Raw genomic sequence first — 24,883 nt, forward strand, 5'->3', positions numbered from 1 at the left:
GCGACACGGCTGGCCTTGATTTCCTTGAGGAACATAACTTAAGATTCCTAGCGACACAATATACCTGAATGATATCCAGTCCTCCTTCGCCAGCTCATCCAGTCCATTGCTGAACTCTTCGTACAGTCCCCACATTATTTCATGATTAGAGATGTCCGCTTTAAGTTCTTCAGCTGATGTGAACTGTGGTTCGGCAACACCAAAATGTTGGCATTCAAAGCTGATGGGAAAAAGGACACTTGTTTGGTGAACTTCTCAGGCTACATGGTTATAACGTTTTAGGAAAAATACCGCTTGAGACTAACACATGGATAATTAATATAGCATTATTAAGGATGGGTGTTCCAGTGGCTTCAGGATTCATTTATATTAGGAGCTACATCACAGTTAGCGCAATCTTGAAAAGTGAAGGCTAAATTTTTCAAGTTCGTCATTTGCAATCCGTGTTGATCTGCTCCATCTTAAACCATCCTTGTTCCTTTATGTTTTATTATTATCTCTTTGGTTTTTTTCTATTTTAATAAGCTACTATTTTCAAGTTTCCTTCAATTTAAAGTAATTTTGTACGTGGCCAAAATAACTCAAAGTATCGTGACTGAGCTCCGTTAAAGTTGAAATTTAAATTTTAACTACGTGAAATCTGATGTAGAACTTGGCTCTAATGCTCGGCTGCCTGCAGTGATGATAGGCTAAGGCGTATATCAACTACGCAAACTTAAGGAGTGATTGTAATCAACAGCGGTGACTTTTTTAGTCAATGAGGATGGCAACTCCAGGCTCTCAACCGATGTGGGAGAGTTAAAAAATAAAATACTTAATAACAGCCAATGCAACTACGAAGAGTCGGCTGTCGGTCTAAGGTCTTGGTAGAGACTGCCAGCCAGCTTTCTTACATAAGCTTCTTCATATTTTCCTCCAGCTCAGCAAACTCTGCTCTCCTTTCATTGATGGAATTGACTGCTGCGAGGCACGACTGTTTATCGTTGTACTCATCTATGTCACGAGGCTTCAGCTGGTGCCATCGAGCACTAAATTTATCAAGTTCCTGTTGGAAGGCCTGTACTCTTGATTCTACATTGCTCTTCATCACTTCAACCTGTCAAAAGCATTGACGCACGTTTATTAGCAACAATATCGAATGGCCCCTAAAAATACTACTGCAGATCTACACAATCAACCCTGTGAATAACACAGTCATGACTTTCTTTGCTGTAAAACATTATTTCCTGGATTTATAACTTACAGACCGCCAACCTCTTTCCTGGAACAGACCAACGACTATTCTACTGGCCTTGTAACCACAAATTGTATGCATCGACCAATGCACTGAAATTCTACCACATCTATGGCATAGATCATAATCTATTCTTACTCAAACATTTTGCACATGGACTGTAAGATTGCAGACCTAGTGATTCACTCAAACTGGGGTAGAACAATGTGCTCTTGTGACGCAGAAACAAACTTGTTAGGCTTTTACCGACGACAAATTGTCCGTTAAGAATAGAGGTACCCAAACCAAGAACTACAGCGTGTGAACACCTCATGCCATTCAGATTAAGATTCAATCTTGTTTGGCCCGGGGCTTTACCCACCTGTTCTTTAACCATCAGTTCATGACTCTCCATCATCATTTCAAACTTGTCCCATCTGGCCTGCAGCTGACCGATCTGTTCAACGCCTCCACCAGCAACTGAACGCAACAGCTTGTTCTTAGACTCAGCTTTGTCAAACAGTGGGTGAACCTGTAAATAGCAACATGGGTTATAAAGAGTGTTTTTTTTCCCTCAGGCAAAAGGCACAGCATACCTTGAAACAGTTGGAAAGGAAAGCTTCTTATAAACGGAATCGATGCTCTTCACTTCGAGGAAAGCTTAATATAAGATACGACTACAGCAAATGAGCTCAGATGGTGAATAACTAGTTTTGTCATATTAGAGCTGACAATAACTCTTACCCAATCATATTAACTATATATGTTTAGTTGCATTACATACACAAGTAAAACAAGTGTAGAAAAGAGACATTTATGGTTTCACATGGGAATGATCAGTTTACTTTTACAATTTTACGCTATGTCTGACTCAGGATTGTCTGACTGCAAGCCAGCTGTGTCATGCTTAACAGGTAACTGTTATGAGGTTAAGTAAGGAGTTTTTCACATAGCTAGACACAATCACATGCCTGTAATTTCTCTGTTGCAAGCTCGGCATGCTTAGCATTTGCCTCTCCTATCTCTTCCACGCTCTGTGGCCTGGTGGAGAGAGCGTCGGAGGCAGACGTCAGGAAGGTGTCAATAGTCTGCACTTCATTTGTAATGGAGCGTCGCAAGGAGGTCAACAGAGCATCAAACAACTGCTGAATATGATCATCAATTGTTGACTTCACAGGGGAAGTTGAAACACTGATGCAGTCAACCTTGATGTTACTGTCAGAAAAAATAATAAAATCAGCAAAAATTACTGCGCATATTTTGTAATTAATTATTTTTGTGACCAAAGAAATAGGCCATTTTCGCATTCTCGGTATTGGACTGGAACATATCATTGAGCAGAGATCAATACCATTTGCATTTGAAGAGACTCTCTGTATTAGCCTCAGTTGCAAGCTAGTTCCAGTCCACGCCGGCTTTGCGTTTATATTTAATATAACGAAGCTTTTGGAAAACGATGTCGTTAAGATAGCCATGTGATTTCCCTGACCGAGTCTTCCTCAAATACAAATTCAAAATGACTTGTGACTGTTCCGTTTTCAAATTTCCCCGGCGTAGTGCGTAGTGTGGACGGGGCTTACGTTTTGTTGTCTATTAAGTTGATTGAGTGGGTAAAATCCAACAATAGTGAAAGAAAAAAATAGCCCTCTTACAGACAGGTTTCAAAGTTTCTTTTTAAACAGAAGAACCATGAAGGAAAGAATTCTACCTGACATTCTTGAGGCTTAAAAAAGTACCAATCAGCAATCAATAATCTACGACTAAACAGCCCTTGCTGTAAACACAAACTCTGTTACTTATAGAACAATAAGCCAAGTAACCCAACGAAACAATGATATTGCAATTTGTAAGTAGTTGAGCAATCATAATCAAAAGAAATTCGACCTACAGAGGTAATTTTTCAGCTTCCCTTCCTTTAGCCTTCAATGCTTTGAAGTTTCTCTCCCAGTCTGGGACAGCTTGCAAGTGAGTCTCGATAAGTTTCTCCAGATCCACCGTCCCCAACACCACCCAGTCCTTAAACTGATCCTGTACTTCCACAAGGCGTTTGAAGAGATCCTCCGCTTTCTTGTACACTGTTGTAAATCCTGCGGAATTTTGATCGATCATGATTGGGTAGATGCTGTTGTCTTCACCAACTCCACGAAAATGATTTGGAATGGAAATAAACTTTCTCATTTCTCTGTAGTACTTGGCGCGGATCTCTTCCAATGGAGGACGGAACTGCAGCTTCTGCTGCCTATAGAAACATAAGAAGACAATTTCCTTTAGCTCAAATCATTCCATTCTCTTCACGCACTGCTACGTCTTTCTTAGAACTGTGCAAGTTCTTTTCGGCCTTGTTTTATTCGAAACATAACCGAATGAAACAATGTGACCTAACCATGTTGGGTTACATTGTAGTTGGGTTGGCTGAGATTTTTCCTAGTACACTAGGAAACGCTCAAGCTGACTACATTTTGTCATCGATAAAAATAAAAAAAGACCGATTTCCGATAGAGTATGCACGAACTTCAAACTTCGTTGTTTCTAGACGGCAGGTAATTAAATCTTATTTTACTGTACCTGAAGACCAGTTCAACTTTAATCTCTGGCAGATTCTCATTGAGGGCTTCCAGTCCCATCTGATACTGATGTTCCAACGCCTTGTAAAGCTGACGGTCCCAGTGCATCTTCCAGGTCTTCATGTTGTCGGCTTTAAACCCCTTTTAACAGAGATGTAGAGTGGAGTTAATGCACATTAGATAAAAAGAACATTCATGTATGATCAAATAACAGCAGTCTTGGGAACATGCTCAGTACAAGTGCAAAAACACCGTAATTGTACAAGAGGCGCAAACGTGTCTGCTGAGGTCTGTTACATGGCATGTCTCTAGGGTCTGTGTACGGCCGTGACCCCCCAAGTAAATAGCCACTGGTATCCCCTCGTGGGTGGTGTCTGTTAGTACATGTAAATGATTGACACATTGTATAGTTTCTGGTACTCCACAGTCACACTTGCCCATTGAAAACTGCCATGGTGAGTTGGGTTCCCTCGTTAAACATTAATAATATTAGTCCCTGACGGTCAATCGAGACTGTTGATTTGAACTTCCAGTCTACATGGGGATGTTTTGGCACATGACTTGGTCCATCCAAGCTCACTTGGCAAAGAGATTTCTGCTATATTCACTTGAGAAAGACCCTGTGACGGCTTCAAAAGCTTTTGATAACTAAAATCATTGACTGTGCTTCAGTATCTCATTTCTTGTTGTGTCTACTACAAAGTTGGGAAACAATATCTTTACTTGATTATTATCATTAGCACAGGTCCTGCACAGGCTTAGCACATGACGGCATCCTGACTGCCTTACCTTGCCAAACAGTCAGACCAAGCATGGACTTATAATTATATGAGCCAATATTCAGCCACCAAGGGTTGCATGGATCAAATGTTTGATGCCCATTAATGAGGCCCCATTAGGGGACGGGGGACGGAGGGGGGGGGGGGGGTCTGAGTATCCCACATCTTGTTAATTTTTGGCCTAAATATCCTGTATTCCGTTCATTCCAATTGCGAAAATTAACGATTTTCCTACTTTACATCCCATTTTGTCTGATCTAAATATCCCATATCTCATTTCTTACCTGAATATCACATATCCCGAAAACCCCTAATAGGGCCTCATTAATGGCAGTGCTCGACAGTGCATGCCACATTCTACACTGGCAAACAAACTGCTACCAGCAACCTGACAAAATGTAGCTGAGAAACAAACCCAAGTTGTAAAGTTACATTTACTTTGAATTGCATAGCAATGGCATTATGGAAACCAACTATTGCAGCTTCGGTCTTCAGAGCCCTTGTGGCGGATCACCCAGTAAAACCACTTACAAAAGAATGTACCTGCTGAGTAAGAGAAGTCATCATCTCCCTCAGAGACACAAGAGCTTCTTTCCAACGAGGTTGCTGTCTTAGCAGATCAACACTCATTAGGTTCACAACCTGTGACGAGGAAAAGAACACATACATGTAATTATGCACTGTGAATTCACCACCATCAACAACATCAACATCCCAAACATACACGTAAATGTATAATGTACATCAAGTGTTGCATGTACACTTAAGGTAGCATATGTGTCGACTTCTTTCCATGTTCACCAGTCCTTCCAAAATGTTTTGTTTTAGTATGAATTTACTATGGCATTCTATCACAAATGCCGTTCTCTGATTGGCTATGCCACTCACAATCCATTTTGTTGTATATAGTGAGTAGCGTAGCAGTGTGTGCTTGTTAACAAACTGGCAGCAGCTTCTTTGCATTTTCAAAGTGTCAGTGAAGATAAAGTTTTGAATGAGTAGTAGATTTATACAATGTACTACGTATAAGATAATTAGATTATTCCTCTTGGTTTCTATCTGTGTAGTCAAAAAGGGTGCAGCCCAAGTCACACATAACTATCATGCATGCGTAGTAGCAGCAGCAGCAGCAGCAGCAGTAGCAGTAGCAGTAGCAGCAGCAGCAGTAGCAGTAGCAGTAGCAGTAGCAGTAGCAGTAGCAGTAGCAGTAGCAGTAGCAGTAGCAGTAGCAGTAGCAGTAGCAGTAGCAGTAGCAGTAGCAGTAGCAGTAGCAGTAGCAGTAGCAGTAGTAGTAGTAGTAGTAGGCAGTAAGGGCCAGGATCCCTTGCCTGTAAGAGATCTACATGTATATGTACAGTGTAAGCACCAGGTAATCAAATGTAGGTGGCAAAATCACCGGCTACCTGTACTAGCCTCTATTATCTAACAAGTATCATACTTTGTCACTGATGTTATAGTGGCACTTGCGTAACCTCCTGTTCTCTGACGTAAGCTTGTCAGCAGCAGCCTGCAGTTTGTCAATGTAGGCTTCCAGTTCGAGTGGGTTGTCCCATGTCACCTGAGTCTTTCCCCCGCTCTCTTTGGATCCAGTCTTGGGGTTCTTCACTAGACGTTCAAAGCCAAGTGCAGAGTCTAACATCATGGACTGCTGACTTGGAATCATCTGCTGGTCAATTGTGTTGTAGAAATGTGCAACCTGCAAAAGCAAGCAAGACATTGAGAACTTGAAAATCATAGTTATGTACAGTACTTCCCAAAGATTGACAATTTTAAGGAAACCAATGGATTTTCATGCCCAATTTCCAAAGGCAAAAGGTTCTAAAGGGGTCCAGGGGCATACTCTCCCAGGAAATGTTTATTTGGTTTTTAACTCCCAGGAGTCGTCTTTTGGGAGTTTTTGAATCATTCTAAAAAACCTGACCAATTTATGTTAAACAGTGGAAACCAGTATGGATCAATTCCTTTATTTAAGTGCCAGTCAAGAATGCATACATTGTAGCTGAGGCCCTCTTCTAACTGGGGACACTTACAACTGGGGACCCATTGAAATCATAAATTAAAACAATATTGTACTTCACCTGTTTCAAGATCATTCCATGTCTGTAGAATTTGCTTGCTGTGCTTGCTGTCTGTTGTATCTTGGCAGGAACAGCAAATCCCAGAGCTGAAAGCTGTCTGACTTCCCTCATGAGTGTTACAAGCCTGTCTCCATAGTGGACTCTTAACTTGCCATCCCTTTGGTCCAGATCCATCAAGCGGCCACTGGTCTGCAAGCTTCGAGGAAACATGAGAAATTAATTTCTGAAATCAGTGGTCTTTGGATGCATTTGAGGCATTCAACAGAAGTTGACCCAGAGGCAGAGAGGCTGGGCAACTTGTATTGGCTTCAGGAAAAAATTATAAAATGCAGAACTAATAAATTGTACAATCTATGTAGTTAGATGTAGTTAAGTACATTACTGACCTGTATAATTAACCGCGCGGCCATGGGCCGAGCGCGGTTCATGTTCTACCCTTGGTTTATTATTTTTTTTAATTTTTTTTTTGTCGGAGACCAGACACAGATCTCCACTCGGCCAACTTTGAATTACGCAGTCTGTAATGTTTACTCGCCAAACCTTGTTTCTTCAGGGTCAACAACAATCTCAGATTACAAAATCACGCCGAACCTACACGTTGCAAAAAAAATCTCTTCAAAACCCTGACATCAAAGCGATATATAACTTTCGCATTAATAGTTTCCACACATCGGCAGAAGGTAAATCTATTCCTTAACAATCCAGCTTTATCGTGCTAAAATTTCAGCGAAATCGAACAAAACCAGAATTAATTAGAATTTTTTGTGACCTCACTCCCCAGACTTGACCTAACTAAGGGAGCCACGGTCGCCCATAGCAACCGAAAAACACGAACATAACAAAGCCGACGTTTCGGCCAAAAAACTCCAGAATTATCGCCTGAGAGCTTAAACTTGAATGGGAACATCTTTTTCAAACTTTGTTAAACTCATTTAGACGAAAGAATGGCCTCGGCGGGCTACAAAAATGACTAAGAGAAAAAACAGAACAAGACAGCAGAACAAACCGATAATATTTCACCGCGTGGCTTTCGGCACGAAAACGAAAATACAGCTTACTTCTGGATAAATTCAGCCTTAGAAGCCACCAACTGGTCCCATATTACTTTCTGTATCCTTACAAATGTCCTGACTTCCATCTCCAAAAGATTTTGCCCCAATTTTGAGCAAATAAACATTTCGTCGACAGCGACCGCCATTACGGTTGCTTGCATACTAAATTAGCTAACTTGACAAAATTCTCCCGAGGGGGGAGGATGTGAGGAAAAGAGCTGAAAAATGGCCTGTAATTGGCTAATAATGAGATCTTCCCACTGTCCAAATTTGGTGAGAATCGAAAGTAACGCCAATTTTCTGTCACGTTTTCAATCTGTAGCCACTAGAGTGACCAAAGTCGATACATCGGTCGGGATAGTTTCATTATTAAATTACATGACTTGTGTGACTACTTTGCTAGCCCTTTACTCGTGGAAAACACCAATCAAATTTAATCATGTCTTTAAAGAAAGAAAGCTGTTGTTAATAGTGTTATTACCGTGTGGTTCATATCGTTCATGCCCATACATATCCCGAAAAAAGTTCTAGATTAGGACCATTACGTCATCGGAGATTTGTCAACGGCTACCACTGATGGTGCAATAATACAGTTTGTGTTGATCAAGTGATGTGATGTCTACAGTAAGAAAAGAATCATCAATGACTGCTTTGAAATGTGCACTACGTTCCGACGGTAGTGCTAAGCAAACAGTTAAATTTTAAAAGCACGGTTATAAGATCTAAAAGATCTTCTTGTTACATGTACATTCGTCTGATCATACTGTAGGTACACACCGTACATGTACATGTATAGATGTTAGGGGTGTAACGATTCATATTCCTTGCAATTCGACTCAATTTCGATTTTTGCCTTTTGATTTTGATTACCGGTATTTCAATTTGATTATGCTTACAATATTAGATACACAATGTAAACAATATACAACCCTAAACCCTCAATTTGAGGATGTAATACTGACAATGAAAATGAGCATGTCGCACATGGTTTGCCTTATTTGGAAATTCTCATTTTTACCGAGCAACACAAAATGGCACACGAACTGCAAACGTCTTTGCTCGTCAATCAAAAACACACATTTCAAAGAGTTCTGGATTCTGATTTCACAATACACGGTACATGTAATAACTCACTGAGGGCACCCTGCGAAAGGTATGCAAAAAAATTGAACCAAAATCGAAACATGGAATCAAAGATTCAATAGAGAATTTGATTAATCATTACACTACTAATGGATGTAGATCTTGAATTATGTGTAACACTGTTTGAAGAACATTTACAATAAGTCTGTTTGAAGAGTAATGATTTACCTGAGAGGCTGTTTAGGATCATCAATAGCCGTCATCATTTCACTGACCCAGCTCTCAAACTGGTCTTTACAGTAAGATCGTAACTCTTCAATCAGCTCTGAAGCTTCCCTCTTGAACCCTTTGAAACCTGCCAGGTCTCCCAAGAGGCTCTCTGCAGTGCTAAGAGTTTCTTTTACCTATGATTTCAAGTTGCATGTCCATGATTGAAATGTGTAACACTGTTAAATGTTAATTCATTACAAAGAGCATATACTGTATACATGTACCTGAAACCAGTAATATATCAGAAAAAAGGCAGTAAAAGGTTATAACTACACATACCTTAGAATCCAGTTGTCTGACCCAAACGATGTTGTTCACAATCTCAGGCATGTTCTGTCCCTGAGGAGGGCCACTTCCATCTTTATTACCTGAGTAGGAATTCTGAGTCCTGGAAATGAAGTCATCTCGGATACTCTTTACATAAACTGTCAACTGACCAAGCAAGGTCTCCCTAAAAAGAAAACGGAAATTAAGGAATTGGTGCCTGCTAAGCACAAAGGTATTTTGCATGAATTAGGACTTCATGTAATTAGAAAAAAGAAGATCCCAACAAGGGTTATTAGCTGGTATAATTGTAATCCGCAAATACTGTAAACCTGGTACCTCCTTTCATCCAGGGTATATTGGGGACCAGTGAATTAAATGCTGGGGGACAACCTGGCAAGGAACCAGTTTGTATTCCATCCAGAGATGAGAAGAAATACTCCAAGTTGCCTTGTGCCAAGAAAATACCAGAGATACAGGTGTTAAGTGCCACCCAGAAGTTATGTAACACTTGTCAAAACTTGTTCCATTGCCGTGTCGTACGCATTCTGGTACCCAGGCTCTATCTGTTCAATATTTGTTCTATAACCGTTCTGTATCTGTTACGTACATGTACCCTTTTGCCAACGTGTTCCCTGTCAGATTACATTAGTTGTGAGTGGTACTGTAAGTACAGCTGTAGTGGTCTGATGGGCCCCTAGACCTTATGTAGGCTCACACTTACCCGTACAACAACAAACGAAAACTTATTCACCTTTCAGGAGCCAGCTCTTTGCGTATGCTTGGCCTTTTGACAAGTTCTTTATATCTTTGAAATTCCCTCAAAAGCTAAAAAGAAAACAGACACAACTCGTTTTGGCAAAAAATTGAATTTTCAATATAGTTTGAGAGCTTGCTGGAGGGCACAGTGACCTACAATGTACTGGAAGCAGAGTGGATTTCCAAGGAGTTTCAAATTCTCAAGGCAGGTAGGGGAAGCTGCATGTAATTTTATTTTCTATTGCTCAATATAATCATCTTCAGTGTTACAATTTACTTGTGGAACACCCAGGATTGCCTATTGGGAATAGGGTACTACATGTACTAATATAATTTACATTCATATGTAGATACAAGCTTTAATTTATTACCTGATGTGATTTCATTGCTGACAAGTCACTGAGCTGCTGTCGAAGTTTTCCAGCTATTTTCTGTTCAGCTGGAGCCATTCCTCTCTCATACTGCGTCACAGCTGCTCTCCACTGAGGTTCAGTGTAGGGGTTTTGATGTAGTGGATTTAGTCCAGAGAAAGGAACAAAGGCTTCTGAAGTTCGTAGTTGCTGTCTCTCTGAAGTGGACAGCAAGCGAACCAGTTGTTCATGGACTGTTCTCAAAGTCAGCACCTAAAAGAAACAATATAATGAAATTTGTTAGGACAGTGGCAACTTTTTAGAATTGTGCATGTTTATGCACTGTACGCTATACAGTACCGCTCAAAAAAGTTACCACCCTGTTGCAAGACGACACTTTCCTATTGCAAGACAGCATTCTCATCTTGAAATGAGGTACGAGGTGGTAACTTGCTTTTGAACAGTACGGCACAGTTGTGAAATGTTTAGAATAAAAATGATAATTATTTAAATAATAAAAAGAATACTCTAGACTTCCCACTAACTATTTTCCACAACTATTTAAAATAAAGCATCTATAATTACTAACTACTTAATAACCAAGAGTGAGGTCGTTACGGGAAAATCTCAAACTGAGGCCTTGCCGTATTGACCAAGCGATAGCGAGGTCAATACGGTAGGCCGAGGTTTGAGATTTTCCCGTAACGACCGAACGGTCAAGGTTATTAAGCTGTTTATTATATGGCTCATTAATAAAGAGAAAAATCATTCGAGCGGAAGTCGCCAATTTACATCCGGCGATGCGCGCGTTTACCGATTCATTCATCGTCTCAAACCTAGGGCAAAACTACACAGTCAGTGAATTTCACCACTTTATTACGTATTCCGTTAAAAACACTCATTTCTTTACGGAAAAGTCACTGTCACAGCCTCAAAAACGTATTTTAGTATCATGGTACCACAAGTTGATGCGGAAGTTTTTCCGACTTTTGGGGCGAAACGTCAACGCATATAGAAAAGACAGCAAGTGCTTCAAAATTGTCCAAACCAACCGTCTTTCGGTGAAAGAAAATACTAATGCTTCAGAATGCACTGCTCAAAATAAGCTTAACTCGATCTTCGCATTCGCTTTCGACAACATATCTTCGCCTTCTTCATTCTGGGATTTATGGATGAACATTTCAAGCCTTGTGAACGTCTGCAGTTATCAGAAACACTGCTACCGACAGAAACCACCCGATTGTTTACATCTGATGATCCTGGAAGCTGATTTACACTTGCTAGTGTCAAAGCGAGGGAATCTATTTGACGAGAACTTTGACGGAGTTCAATACTTCGGTAATTGCTGTAACTAAGATGATAACTTATAAGTTTCTTTGTGGTGTTCTGCTCAGGATGCATGGCAGATCTGCTGATGGTGTTTTTTACTTAGCGATTTTAGCTTTACTCAAGACTAGGCAAACTTTGATTGTTTTTCACTAGTGCCCGCCAAGGTTACCGACTGGTAAGTCATCTATATAAATTTTATTAAAGAAATATCTCTAAACTTTTAGCTACTGATATTCTCGTACTGATTTTAATCGGCTTTCATCGCTTCAATGCGCTTGAATTTTCAGAACCGGGCTCTTCCTAATTTGCATAATCCGTAATCGGCCCGTGGGCATTACGGGAGAATAATGCCCTACAATTCAGTGACAATTAACCAATCAGAGCATGCGTTATATCGGCCACAAGCCAAAGCCATATAATAAAATGTATTAATAAATCATTGTTTGACAAGTGAACCTTTTTTCATGTAATTTTTTTCCATTTTTTTCAGTTGCTCCACATGAGCAACGTTTAGCATGTAACAACAGTATTGTCCACGGTTTTTTACACCTTACAAACAAAAAAGTGGTTGCATTAATATAATTTTAAAATAATTAGTTGTCAAGTAAGATGAACTAACAACCAATCAGATTTAAGCATTCTACAAGTACTAATGATGTTTAATCAATGTTTTCTCTTTCAAATACAGTTTAATAGGTTTGTATTTTAGAACTGCATAAGAAGTTTTCAAGAAGTCCTAAGATTCTACTTAAAACCAATCATTTTAATTTAAATACAATGTAGGATGCCATTTGCATTTAAATTATGATAAGAATACAGTAGATCTATTGCATGTAGAGGTACAGTAGCTAACCTCCTCAAGCCTTGCAGCAAGTTGTGACAAGTTTTCAGGAACAAATTTCTCTCCCCTCCAGGGATGCTGGAGGAACCTCTTCCAGTACTGCGAGGTAAGTGTCTCACCACAGGTCGACACCCATCTCTCACACACAGTTATGCCCTTGCGCATCGCATCCTTGACTTGCTGGAATGAGTCAAGCCAGATGTCAAGCATACCAAGCTTCCGTTGGACATAACGACCCAAAGCGCCAGCCATAACATCTAAAAGGTGTTTCATGCGTGCCTCAGGATATGGCTTATGATCCTCTTGTTTCCAGATCTCGTCAAGAGAATCTTGAGTAGACTCCAGAAGTTCCAGGACATCGTCAAGATCCAGTGCATCAAGATTAGAAAAATCTTGAGATACATTTCCTGCAAATAAAGTCTCTTCAGTAAAAAAGTAAAGTGCACTTAGTATTCATGACAGTTATACAAACCCTCAACTCCATCTTGGGTTTGATTAACCTTCAAGAATTCCCTCACCGTCCTGAGTGAGTGGAAATGTGTGAAAGGGGCACCTTTTTTCAATTAAAGGTATCTATTCAAAAGGGGTACCTTTTCTATCAAAATGGTATACAAAAGGGTAATGAGTTGGACCTTGGGGCAGAGCCTCCCCGTATAGAATTTTTCAGAGTACCTCCCCCCCTCCCACACCAAGTACGGCGGGGGGGGGGGGGGGGCTGTAGAGTAACCAGCCAAGATCATGACGAAAATGATGATGATGTTCACCGACAGACAGCTACTTTTGACAACCCTTTTATGGGTATAATCGCCTACACCTTGAAATCACCTGATTGCATTCAATGCTCATTGTATGACCCCAAATGTATTTTCACTGAATCCAATTGCCATTACAAACAGAACTTATTACATGTACATGGATGGCTCGTTCTGTGAGCACGCAGGATGAACCAAATCCTATGCTGTGATCGGCTATATGAGTGGACAAGATGGCACCATCTTGCCTGCTCAGGATTACCCACTGTATCCTGCGAGAAAACAGTGTTCTTTTTCCAATATAAATCCTTTATTGACCAAGCTTGTTCGGTCAAGATGGCTGGATATTGGCCTCTGTCTCTTTTTTCGCTTGTACAAGATGTGTATGAGAACTTGGCCAATACCCAGCCATCTTGTCCTCACACTTGGTCAATAACCCATATAAATTTATCACTAAATATGTCCTTGGAGCTTCCAATATAAAAACCATTCAAAAATGGCGCCCATGCTGAGTCATACTGTACATGTACATTGCACGTAATTTATCACATTTGTATCAGACTTGTGGCTTCTAACAATCGCTACCAATCTCGAGAAAAATTATTTCCATAGCCAGAATGAAGAAAACAATTAAAATAGCAGTTTGGAAATAGTGTTTTTTTGTTTGTATTGCGAAGCGGAAATTTATTTTCTCCATTTGTTGCTATGGACGACGACATCAGCAAACTTACATGTCAATATAATTTGCGTCAAGTCGCTTACCTTTCTGAAAACTTTCTTGAAAAAAAGATGCCCTTTCCCTCTCCGATAAATCATAACCCGACACAGATGCGTCCGACCAATATTGAAACTCGTCTTGCGGAGTCAAAATCCCGCCAACATTATCTTCATCGCCCACATTAGCTGCTCGCGAAGAAGAGCTGTCTTGTTTTCGCACAACACTTCCCAAACCGGCTTCGAGCTCGCTCAACAGACTCTGTAGTTTCGGGTCGAAATTTCGGCTCCACTTTTCATCCTTTAGCAATAATGGAGCAAACACTTTCTGTACAGAGTGGTACAGGGTGTTTACCGGCGAAGAAAGCATCGACGAAACGAAAACGTTTTGGTGAAGATTGTCCGGAGTGATGGCCTCCGGTTGAAGCTTGAAGAAGACCAACACTTTCTCTGCCGTGTCACTTGGCTCGACATGACTCGACAAATTTATAGATTTCTTTCCTTGGTGGACGTCATATTTTGCAGCTAACACTGGCGAATTTCCATCATCTAAGAAAATATTGAGTTCCTTCGAAGAATAAACTTCGTTCAAAACACTGTCGGAGCTTTGAATTCCAAAGTAATTGCCGGTGGTTGCAACGACAAAGTCTTTCCTGGCATCTCCAGAAGGCATGTTTGAATGACTAGCTGTTACGTTCCATATTAGATGGACTTTGAATCACAGAAAAATCTTCTATTCGAAATAATCAGTTCATTTTTACAGTAACTTTAGATCGAAAATGCGAATAACCAAGACGATTTTCCTCGGTTGTGGAGGGAAAATTCTCTCTGCGCGGAAGACTGAGTCGAGGGTTTTGAGGTAGGAAATTTACATTGGAGTGAAGTAGTGAAATGCGGATTTCGGAATGCGATTTAAATTGACGTAGAAAACCTCGAGTAATAAAAGCTGAGAATGGAACAAAAAATTAAAACTGAAGAAGTTCAAGAAAATAAACAAATATAACTGCTCAGAAGCCGCAACATAAGAGCAGAAAGTAAAGAAAAACAGCGGGGAACTGTTTCATGCGTCGTCACGCAACGCTTTGTAACGCATTCATTTGTTTGGGGAATATACATGTACTAAGCCAATCGAAGGTCATTGAAACTTTTCCTTTTCTTTGATATCGTTTCCGGCAAGGAGTAACCTCTGTTGCCACCCGCAGCTTGTTTGGTTTAGGAATTTGAGATTCAAGTGATGAAGTGACCGTAACACAACACCGACATTGGAGACTTCTTTGGTTGGGAACTTTTCTCTTCTTTTCATGGCAGTCGCCACACTTAGAATTCTTCTTGGTCCGTAATCTAAAGTAGATGGAAATGAAAATTAATTTATGGAAAAAGTGAAGGTGTAGTCTGCGTAGCTGGCAGCATTTCGCTAGGTAGCGTCTGCGGCGCAGGCTACATTTCGCATGCGAGTACTTTGTTTGAACTGTGGAGGTTTTGGCTCTCGTACGAGTTTCGAGTCACCGAGATATCAACCGAGTTGGGTTCGAAACCTCCTGCTACCCTTTTTTTTAGCGGTGAAGACTCTAGCAAAGCGGCGAAGCCGTGAGGATTAGATGAAATTGCCTGTCAATAAGGTTTGGAAACAAATACAAGAGTGCGTCCTCCCCGAGACGCCTTCTATGTCTTCTATTTGATCGTTGAGCTTTCGAGAGTTTTTGTGCGTGTAATCACGCTTTCTCGTATGATACATCACATGATCCTTGAGTTTCCGGTGTCAGTTTCAGCCTCACGTGATGGTTTTGGCTTCAACTTCTTTGCTGCTTACCGAGAATAATCAGTTACTTGTAATCATGGCCGGTACACGGATTCAGCTGGTTATTTTCCTTCTAAGTCTTACCTTAGTTCGCGGTGACGAGCTGCGGTTTCTTGTAATAGGTGACTGGGGAGGAATACCTATCTGGCCATATACAACCCCGTACGAGACAGCCGTCAGCAAAGGCATGGGGAAAATCGCACAACAACTGGGAACACAATTTACCGTCGCTCTCGGTAGGAAATATGGATTTCATTGCCTCGAAGATATTGTAGATTAATTCAGTACAACTGTACCATGGGCAAATGATGTTGGTAATTTTGCACACGGATTCAAAGTTTGTTGGGACGCTATTTCAGACAAAAATATGCGACGTTTAGCACGTTTAGAGAACCTGTTTTGGAACTCCGGCGTTTCTATTATGTAACCAAAGTTAACTAGAAATGGCTTCCTTTTGCGAAAACGTTAGAGGAGAACATTGAATGAGTTGCTTGCAGACTTCTGTCATTTACTTTGTTTCAACATGAGTGCACGATTTCAAATTCCCCGATTTTTTGTTAGGAAAAATAGCGATGTACACAACATCATTAGGCCCAAACTGCTCACAATTAATAAGGGACCCCCCACCGGGTCTTTCATCGTTTCTGTTTGAAGTCCTTTGATACCGACACGAAGTGGATCTCCTTTAGAACGTAGTGCCAACTGAGTTGGAGAGTGTGTTCGATACAAACGGGGATTCGTTGTAAACGAAAAATTCCCGTTATGACGAATTTGCTTGACGAACTTACTGGAAAATCCGATTAAAATCAGCCCAGATTGGGTTTGGGTAATACTGAGCTTTACCGTGGTCGAACCACTCACAAAGGGATAGAATAAGATCAAACGATATCTGCTTAATTTCGCATTCTACATGTACATCCGCGTGATGACATCTTATTATGCTAGAAGTCTACAACTCGCTCACGCGCGTTCATACTCGCGGTGTCGCGCGCGGGGTCACTACATTGAGGTATTGTTTCATACATTTGACTTTATATAATAATTAAATGAATGCGCACGTTCTGATTGGTCATTTAGCTATGGTTTATTGTGCCAGTAAACTCATGGAAATTTCGCGTGTCTTCTGAATTATTGTATAAAAGCAATAGACCACAAGTTTTTATGGTTTATAGGCTGATAAACCACTTGGGATGTTGAGAGAACACGAGAAGAATTCGTAAATCATTCGCCTGCGGCTCGTGATTTACGAATTCTTCCCGTGTTCTTTCAACATCCCGCGTGGTTTATCAGCCTATAAACCATAAAGTGGTCTATTGCTTAAGTAACTTCAAGCTAACAAATAATGGTCATCTGCCCAAATAGTGGCAATAGGTTACAGTTAGAAATATGGTCTTGCTACAAGTAATGAGACCGTTTCCGATTGACTTAATTCAGGTGACAACTTTTATTTGAGTGGAGTAAAAAACGTAGATGACAAGAGGTTTGAGGAAACATTTGAAAGCGTGTTCACCGCCAAATCCCTGATGACCCCGTGGTACTTTTGCGCCGGAAATCATGATCACCGTGGCAACGTATCAGCCCAGATCGCGTACAGTTCCAAATCAAAGCGCTGGAATTTCCCAGACTTTTACTACACCAAGTCTTGGACGATTCCTGGTAAGTGCTGTTTGTTAACCGTCTCCTCACCCGCAAGAATATTAATTAATTAATTTGTTTATGTATTTATTTATTAGTTAATTAATAATATTACCTTAATCAAGCTTTGAAATCTGATTGCTTGTTTTGTTTTAGAGTTCCACTCTCATTGGTTGGTAAAAAGATGTAATTTAGAGCAAAAAAACAGCGATTGGTGAATGGAAGCCATGGTCACAGGAGCCATGAATAAATCGCACTGCTGAGAGCCAATCAGATTGCAAGGATAACCACTGATTTAAAACTGGATGTAATAAATCGATTAATCAGTCACTGTGATTGTCTTTCCCTTTAAGGTTCTGATGAGACACTGCAGTTGGTTCTTTTAGACACGGTGCTGCTTTGTGGTAACTCAGGACATGATCAATCACATGCACAGCCTGAAGGTATGTAAACGACTTTCTAGATGCTTCTTTGGTGAGTGATCTTCCACGTTGCTTAGTAAATTATGATCCTTTTCATCGTCCTCGTTGTACGCATGCTCGGACGATAAAAATCGGAAACACCTCGGTTACTGCGAGGATTTGCCGAACATAACTCGACTGAGCATTTGAATGGCGTGAGCAATTCTGTGGCCTGCAAATCATACAGGAGACGAAATGGAATAAAATTAAGTGCACTTGTCCGGAAACTGGTAAATAACGGCTTACACGTCGTTATTATAAGCACTTTCTTTATAAGAACGATCAGGTTGAGCTTATTCTGTGCATTGTATAGAAAAAGTTTGTCAATCTGCAGAAGGACTAAATCTGTCCACACACCCTCTATTTTTTATTTGAGTTCGTCGAGATCGTAAGCTTAGCGAAATATTAACCCGGTGATTGGGTTATATCGCGAAAACATAACGGGGTGGGGCCGGGGAAAGATTCTAGCCAAACAATTTTTGTCTGTGGGCAGACTACAGAAGCTAGGACAAGACCAAATACCTGCTAGAACTCCCACCACGGTGCAAGACTGCATAAGCCTACAACTAGACAAAATCTAACCGAGTTTGCTTTTACAAGAGGTCGACTTCTCGCCTGTTTGTGTTAAAATCTATTGTACACGGTCCGGAAATAATATTGAATTTGATTTTGAGAAGTTTTTTTTTGTTTTGGTAAACCAAATTAGATACTTATGCCATGCTTTTCCCCACTGGTGCTAAATTAAAAGTGTTTATAGGTGACGCCCGTGACGTCGCGAGGAAGAACTTTTATTCATTGAATTGTGTAAACAACAAATTTTAGGGCCCGAGTCAATTGAAGATGCCGAAGCGCAGTGGGATTGGCTGGAGTCGACTCTTCGTTCATCAACAGCTCATTATCTGATTGTGGGAGGCCATTACCCAGTGTGGTCCATTGCTGAGCATGGTCCCACTAAATGTTTAGTTGACCGACTGAGACCCTTATTACAGAAATATCACGTGACAGCCTATATTAATGGACACGATCACAATCTTCAGGTGAGTGAGTTCTTTTGTTGTGACAATGAAGCGTTAAATATTGTATTTTCAAGATTTTTAGATTGTGTTGTAACAGTTGCACACTTCTGCGTTCTCATTGCTTGGCCTTGACTGGATTTCATTCAATAAAATCACGTTAGTGAATGCGCACAGTCGAACTGTTAGGAAGCCCGTAGCCTAGCTGCCAGAGGACATTAAATTGGGGGTCACAACGAGCAAGACACGCGCGAGAGTCGAAGCAGCATGAGCGTGTTGCGATTAGGAAAAGTTTTCCACACTTTACCAACACGTCTCGCTCGACTCGTCTCGCGTGCGTGTATGACTGCTCGCAAACTAAGATAACCTGCATTGGACTAGCATCCCATCCAGGGTGGAGAAAAACTCCTAGTCGTTTCATACTAAACATACCAGAGTCGAGAGTGACAGCGCGTCTCAGTTTTTTTATCTGTTCTTGTCATTCTTTTTCCTGGCTAACGAGCTTCTTCTTCGTACTCCTGCTCCTCCACCTCCCTCCTCCTCCTTCTCTTCCCCCTCCCCTATTCCCTCTTCCTACTCCTCTTCCTCCTCTTCCTCTCCTCCTCTTCTTCCTCTTCCTCACGCCAAAAACTCTATCACCATCATCACACCACACCGCTCTTACCAGCCCCACCATCGCGGTCACCATAACCATGCACTTGTACTTCTTCACCTCACTCTCATCGATATCTTTTGCCAGCTGGTCTGATACCTCTATGTTTGTGTCTTTTTACACGCTTGACATTTCCCTGAACGACTGACCACCTATAGCACTTGAAGGAGAAGAACTCCTCTGTTGAATATTTCGTTATTGGAGCTAGTGGCAAGATAGACACAAGTACAAACCACAAGAATGCAGTACCTGAAGGCAGCTCCCTGTTTTTCTGGGCTGACTCCAGTAAAGGTGGAGGATTTGCAGTAGTACACGTCGAGGCGAGTAACATGACGTTAGAGCTGGTGAATTGTGATGGAACTTCTCTTTACAAAAGAATGCTCTATCCTCGTCAGTCAGTGACACTTCGTTAGCGCCACGTAAAGCTGTAATTTTACAATAACTGTCTAATTTCTCGCTCGCTGATTGCTTCATTTTTATCATCAATAAGAGTACAAACGGATAAAATTTTAATTTATGCAAGCTTTCAAGTTCAACTTTCAGCTGTCAAACCGTCAACGTTTTACTAATGAGATTCTATGGACTTTTTTAAGTTGCCAATCAAAAAGCGAGAAAAGTTATTGACAATGTTCGCGTCATTTTAAATAAAATTCACTTATCTTTGTTTACGGCAAGTTTACGGCGTCTTTTCCCCTCATTTATTCCCGGCATTTGACCATTTTGGGGGACTTGTCATTGTAAAAAAGAAATCGACGTCAGTTTTTAATGCGTCTGTCCTCTTAGTGATGATAAATTTCGTCATAACATTGTCAAAGTTTCCACAGCCCCTTTGACAATGTTATGACGCAAATGATCATCAATAAGAGGACAGACGCATAAAAAGAACTGACGTCGATTTGTTAATTTGAAGGAGGTTGAAGCGTAACGACTTAATAAACAGGTTCAAGAAGCTACGAACATTTTTACAAGAAATTGTCTATCCTTGTTCAAAACAATACAATACAATACATTACAAAACAACACAACACAATATAATGAAATACAATACAATACAACACAATAGAAGTTCACTGTGCAATACAGCGAGAGACGTGGTCTGTTGACAGCCACATGTGAGGTGTTACATCACATGAAAAATATAGGCATCTTATCCATTGTTTGTTCACAGAGAAAATGCCTACGTAATCTAATAACTGATTATAGTCTCGATTTGTTGGTAATGCTTGAAACCCTGAGGATATAGGCCCTTTGCAGGATCCGGTCACATGGCACAGAATTAATTACGCTGGGACGCAAATTACGCAGTGGGACTTCCAAAACAAAGGAACTCGTACCAGTCCAGCCCGACTTTCCTTTGTTTTGGAAGTCCCACTGTGTAACTTGCGTCCCAGCGTAATTAATTCAGTACCATGTGACCGGATCCTGCAAAGGGCCTATTGGAGTAGAAAGTTTTCGGAAAACTGTCGGGTATATGTTCCGTAAACCGTTTTATTGTTACACACACGATATAAAAGAATTATTTTCCTTTGTATATGATACGTGTGAACATTTCATCGGCAATTGATGTTTTTTTGTACGTAAGATGAAATATGAAGATCGCTTGGCCACACTGACAGACCTATAACTCCAGTTTTCAACACAACAGCAACATAACACAACAATACAATACAACGCAAAGCAACACAACACAACACAACACAACACAACACAACACAACACAACAATTCAACACAACGCAAAACAACGCAATGCAACAAGCGCAATGTAACACAATGCCACGCAACACAGCACAACAAGTTTATGACGTTGTTTTCGAAACATGACGCGAGAGTATTACTGCTTACCCTGGGTTAGTAGCTAGTCTAAAGCAGGTTTTTCCCCAGCATTCTGTTGGGTTGCCATAACAGTTCGCCAGCACCCAGTTACATCCAGAGTAACCTGGGATCAGACTTAGGCCTCATCCACACTACGCCAGAGATATTTAAAACGAAGCTTTATTTCTAAAGTTCGGCCTTCTGTCCCCACTAATCCGGAGAAATTGTCCTCCGAAAACGGAACTTTTCGAAACGCTCTTCATGCAGACCGAATTTGAAAACCCCTGCTTTGTGTTTTAGTGTGGACGACAAGCATTTTAAAAACGGAGCTTTTCGAAAACGATGACGTCACGATAATCATGTGGTCTCTCTGCTGGAGTCTTCCTTAAACGTAAATCCAAACTGACGGCCGTGGGTAGCCAGCGTGGGTTGAGGGGAGGGGGGGAGGGCGGTAAATTAGACCTATAGATCGTTTTCACTGTCACGCAATAAAAAAATCGAAAACCATCTAGTGGAAAAAGCTATGAAATTATGATGTTATAGAAGATAACTAAATAAGCCACTTCTCCAAGTTTCAGGCCTGTGCGTTTCCCCAAACTTCAGATATTCGTCGGAATGTTTCGCCGATATTTACAGAGCCCAGTATGAAAACGCCATGTTGGTGTACCTCCGTGGTACACCAATATGGCGGCCGGAAAATAGTGTAAACATCTGGAACTTACTTTGGCTATCTAGGCGACTGATTATCAGCACTGTGAAAACGATCTATATTATGCGCATGCTCAAAAGGTGCACTCAAGCGTTTCTGTCGTCAGCATTTTCAAATTCCTCCGGCGTAGTGTGGACGCAAAACATTTGAATCATTTTCAAAACACCGTTTTCAAATTTCTCCGTCATAGTGTGGACGGAATCTTAGGTCTTTTGTAGTATGTCGTCACATGACGTCACTGAGTGCACCCTCTTACTTTTGTTTGTTTTCCTCGATCGTAACCTGTACAGCACTTGAAAGAGCCGAACTCTCCTGTTGAATATTTCGTCATTGGAGCAGGTGACATAGTAAGTAAAGACACAAGCAACAAAGATAAAGTACCTGAAGGCAGTTCGCTGTTTTTCTGGGCTGAATACTTTAAATTTGGAGGATTTGCAGTGGTACACGTCGCGGTGAATAACATGACGGTGGAAATGATGGACTCCTATGGAACTTCTCTTTACAAAACACAGCTTTCTCCTCGTCCATCAGTGGCCTCGAGCTCCAACTGAATTTTGTCTCCTTTCCAGCTATCATTTGCACGTTAGCATCACACAGCAACGCCTTGAAGACTAGACACGACTGAGTTACGCTATAAAGATGTTTACTTCTTAGAAATATGGTGTATTGTTATGCGACCTAATAAATAACTTGATAATTAAGAAATACACAAAATTTTCTGCGTTTCCTAACGGTTTATAGAATGTTTTGGGAACACAAGTGCAGACCAGTGGTTCCATAGCGAGTTCTCCCAAACTTCCTCGGTTCAATAGGCCATTTTCGATATATAAAAATTCTACTATGACTCCGATGCTTGGGGGAATAAAAAAAAAAAAAAAAAAAGAAAAAAGAAAAAACAATTATTCATCCCTCGACCTCGATATGATTTCTTTTGTTTTATTCCCCCAAGCCTCGGAGCCGAATTAGAATTTTATATCGAAATGGCCTATTTGAAGTTCCTCTTTGTCACTCCGTGTTACGTTAAGAACAAATATATAAACAATAGCCTCCATTAGGTGCGAAATTGTCCGCGGACATTTTCTATTCCGAGAAGCGAGGTACGTAATTTATCTACATTGCATGCCCATAACCACATCGCGGTAAATTAAGTTATGGGAGGTGTTGTAACTACTGTGGCAGCTAAGGTATGCAGCGAGAAACAGGGTAGCACCGTCAACCGGTACCAAGGGAGAAGTGTTGGGCGAAAAGAACTTCCTCCACCGGATTAAATCAAATTCCGCGAGCGCTAATTATGTATGCAGTGAGAATAGTTAACAGTTTACCAAGAGCATCGCTTGAGAATAACTGTGAGCCTTGAGGAACAGATAATGCCCAAGCACAAATATTCGAGCATATTTTCGTGCCAAATGGAGGTTATTGTGTTTATTATCCTTTAAATATTTTTCACAACACGCGCAGTTCTGAAACAGTGGGGAATATCGTCGGATATTTACCCAGTTTTAGCTAAGGAATATTCGGTCACGTGACACGTTTAGACCAATCGCTCGCGAGCAAAAATATTTGATGCATTATAACAATCGGATATTCCCCAGTTTTAGCTGGGCATATTCAGTCAAGCGCACGTGACGGGTTTAGACCAATCACGCAACATCTGCTCCCATAGACGGCGTAAAGAGTCCAGAAAGTGTCTGCCCTGGGGGAGGTATTCGCGGAAATTTTGACCTGGGTGCGAGGCGCGATTCTTAAAAGCTGGAGACTAAATTATTCCAGCTTCATTCCTGGATCTGGCCTGGAGACCGGCCTGTCACACATAACATTTTAGAAGGGTTTCAAATTCTCAATCTTAATTAACTTACACTTATTTCAAGAGATGGATAAGAACATTGAAAGAAAGATACATTTTTAAAAAGAATTATGCCATGTCATCTCCACGGTACAACCAAAGATACCCATCATTCAGACAACTAAATCACTTAAAAACACCCGAAGACAGATGTAGAGTATAGTAAACTTAGATAAAATATCTCTCCGTAAATATTATTTGCCTGCATGTATTGAATTTCTTTTATAAAACATCTTAATTTTCGTTTTTACCCTGGCTTGACAAATTTGCAAGTAGCCCTTTTCCTAAATTGCTGCCAATTATAAATTCTCTTGCACAGATGTAAGTATCCTGAAAATGAACCTGACTTTAAACGTCGTTTTCAAATTAAGTTGATAATTCAAAAAGAATTTTTTTCCCTCAAACGAGGTTAGAGAGGCTAATTTAGGCAAGCAAAAAGAATTTTAACTCGGCAGCCATTCATAAAAAGGGTCTATACAAACTCTATAATCATAGCTGGCCATAAACGGTCAGAATAAAAAGTAACTATACTGACGTTAGTAATATGAAGGAGTACCCTAGCCAACGGGATCGACGAGAGAGCAAAAGCAAAACTTAATCGAAGAGAGTTTTCAAACAATGTCGCCCCGGATTTGAACGAAAAAATTGGCGCATTGACAGATTTGGCGCAAACATTACACGGATCGCGTATCGGCAGCCATTCATAAAAAGGGTCTATACAAACTCTATAATTATAGGTGGCCATAAACGGTCAAAATAAAAAGTAACTATACTGACGTTAGTAATATGAAGGAGTACCCTAGCCAACGGGATCGAAGAGAGAGCAAAAGCAAAACTTAATCGATAAAAAGTTTTCAAACAATGTGGTCCCGGATTTGAACGAAAAAATTGGCGGATTGACAGATTTGGC

At 40.7% G+C, this 24,883-nt stretch overlaps 2 protein-coding genes across 3 annotated transcripts in view; one reads left to right on the forward strand and one right to left on the reverse strand.

The window, feature by feature from the left end:
* Positions 1–14,863, reverse strand: part of LOC145498338 (cytoplasmic dynein 2 heavy chain 1-like) — a 60,552-nt gene extending 45,689 nt beyond the window's left edge. The window contains exons 1-15 of the mRNA XM_081478253.1: positions 14,097–14,863; positions 12,595–12,989; positions 10,434–10,685; positions 10,058–10,131; positions 9,319–9,490; positions 8,998–9,173; positions 6,635–6,830; positions 5,995–6,252; positions 5,100–5,198; positions 3,779–3,918; positions 3,102–3,452; positions 2,185–2,428; positions 1,596–1,745; positions 894–1,096; positions 65–220 (exon numbers count right to left, since the gene is read on the reverse strand). Of these exons, the coding sequence (XP_081334379.1) occupies positions 65–220; positions 894–1,096; positions 1,596–1,745; positions 2,185–2,428; positions 3,102–3,452; positions 3,779–3,918; positions 5,100–5,198; positions 5,995–6,252; positions 6,635–6,830; positions 8,998–9,173; positions 9,319–9,490; positions 10,058–10,131; positions 10,434–10,685; positions 12,595–12,989; positions 14,097–14,721 (3,491 nt within the window). The 5' untranslated portion in view covers positions 14,722–14,863. The remainder of the gene's footprint in view (positions 1–64; positions 221–893; positions 1,097–1,595; positions 1,746–2,184; positions 2,429–3,101; positions 3,453–3,778; positions 3,919–5,099; positions 5,199–5,994; positions 6,253–6,634; positions 6,831–8,997; positions 9,174–9,318; positions 9,491–10,057; positions 10,132–10,433; positions 10,686–12,594; positions 12,990–14,096) is intronic.
* Positions 14,864–15,420: 557 nt separating this feature from the next.
* Positions 15,421–24,206, forward strand: LOC145498386 (tartrate-resistant acid phosphatase type 5-like). Of its 2 annotated transcripts, none has more exons than XM_081478314.1 (5): positions 15,421–16,082; positions 17,281–17,502; positions 17,835–17,924; positions 18,765–18,979; positions 22,421–24,206. In XM_081478314.1, the coding sequence occupies exons 1-5, from the start codon at positions 15,827–15,829 to the stop codon at positions 22,679–22,681; spliced, it is 1,044 nt and encodes a 347-aa protein (XP_081334440.1). In that variant the 5' UTR covers positions 15,421–15,826; the 3' UTR covers positions 22,682–24,206. The 2 variants fall into 2 exon arrangements, with proteins under 2 accessions (XP_081334440.1, XP_081334441.1); XM_081478315.1 differs by lacking the exon at positions 22,421–24,206 and adding an exon at positions 19,766–20,845 and having other exon boundaries at positions 15,733–16,082.
* The last annotated feature ends 677 nt before the right edge of the window (positions 24,207–24,883 follow it).

The sequence above is a fragment of the Orbicella franksi genome, chromosome 9 (genome assembly GCF_964199315.1).
Source record: "Orbicella franksi chromosome 9, jaOrbFran1.1, whole genome shotgun sequence".
NCBI classification, from domain to species: Eukaryota; Metazoa; Cnidaria; class Anthozoa; order Scleractinia; family Merulinidae; genus Orbicella; species Orbicella franksi.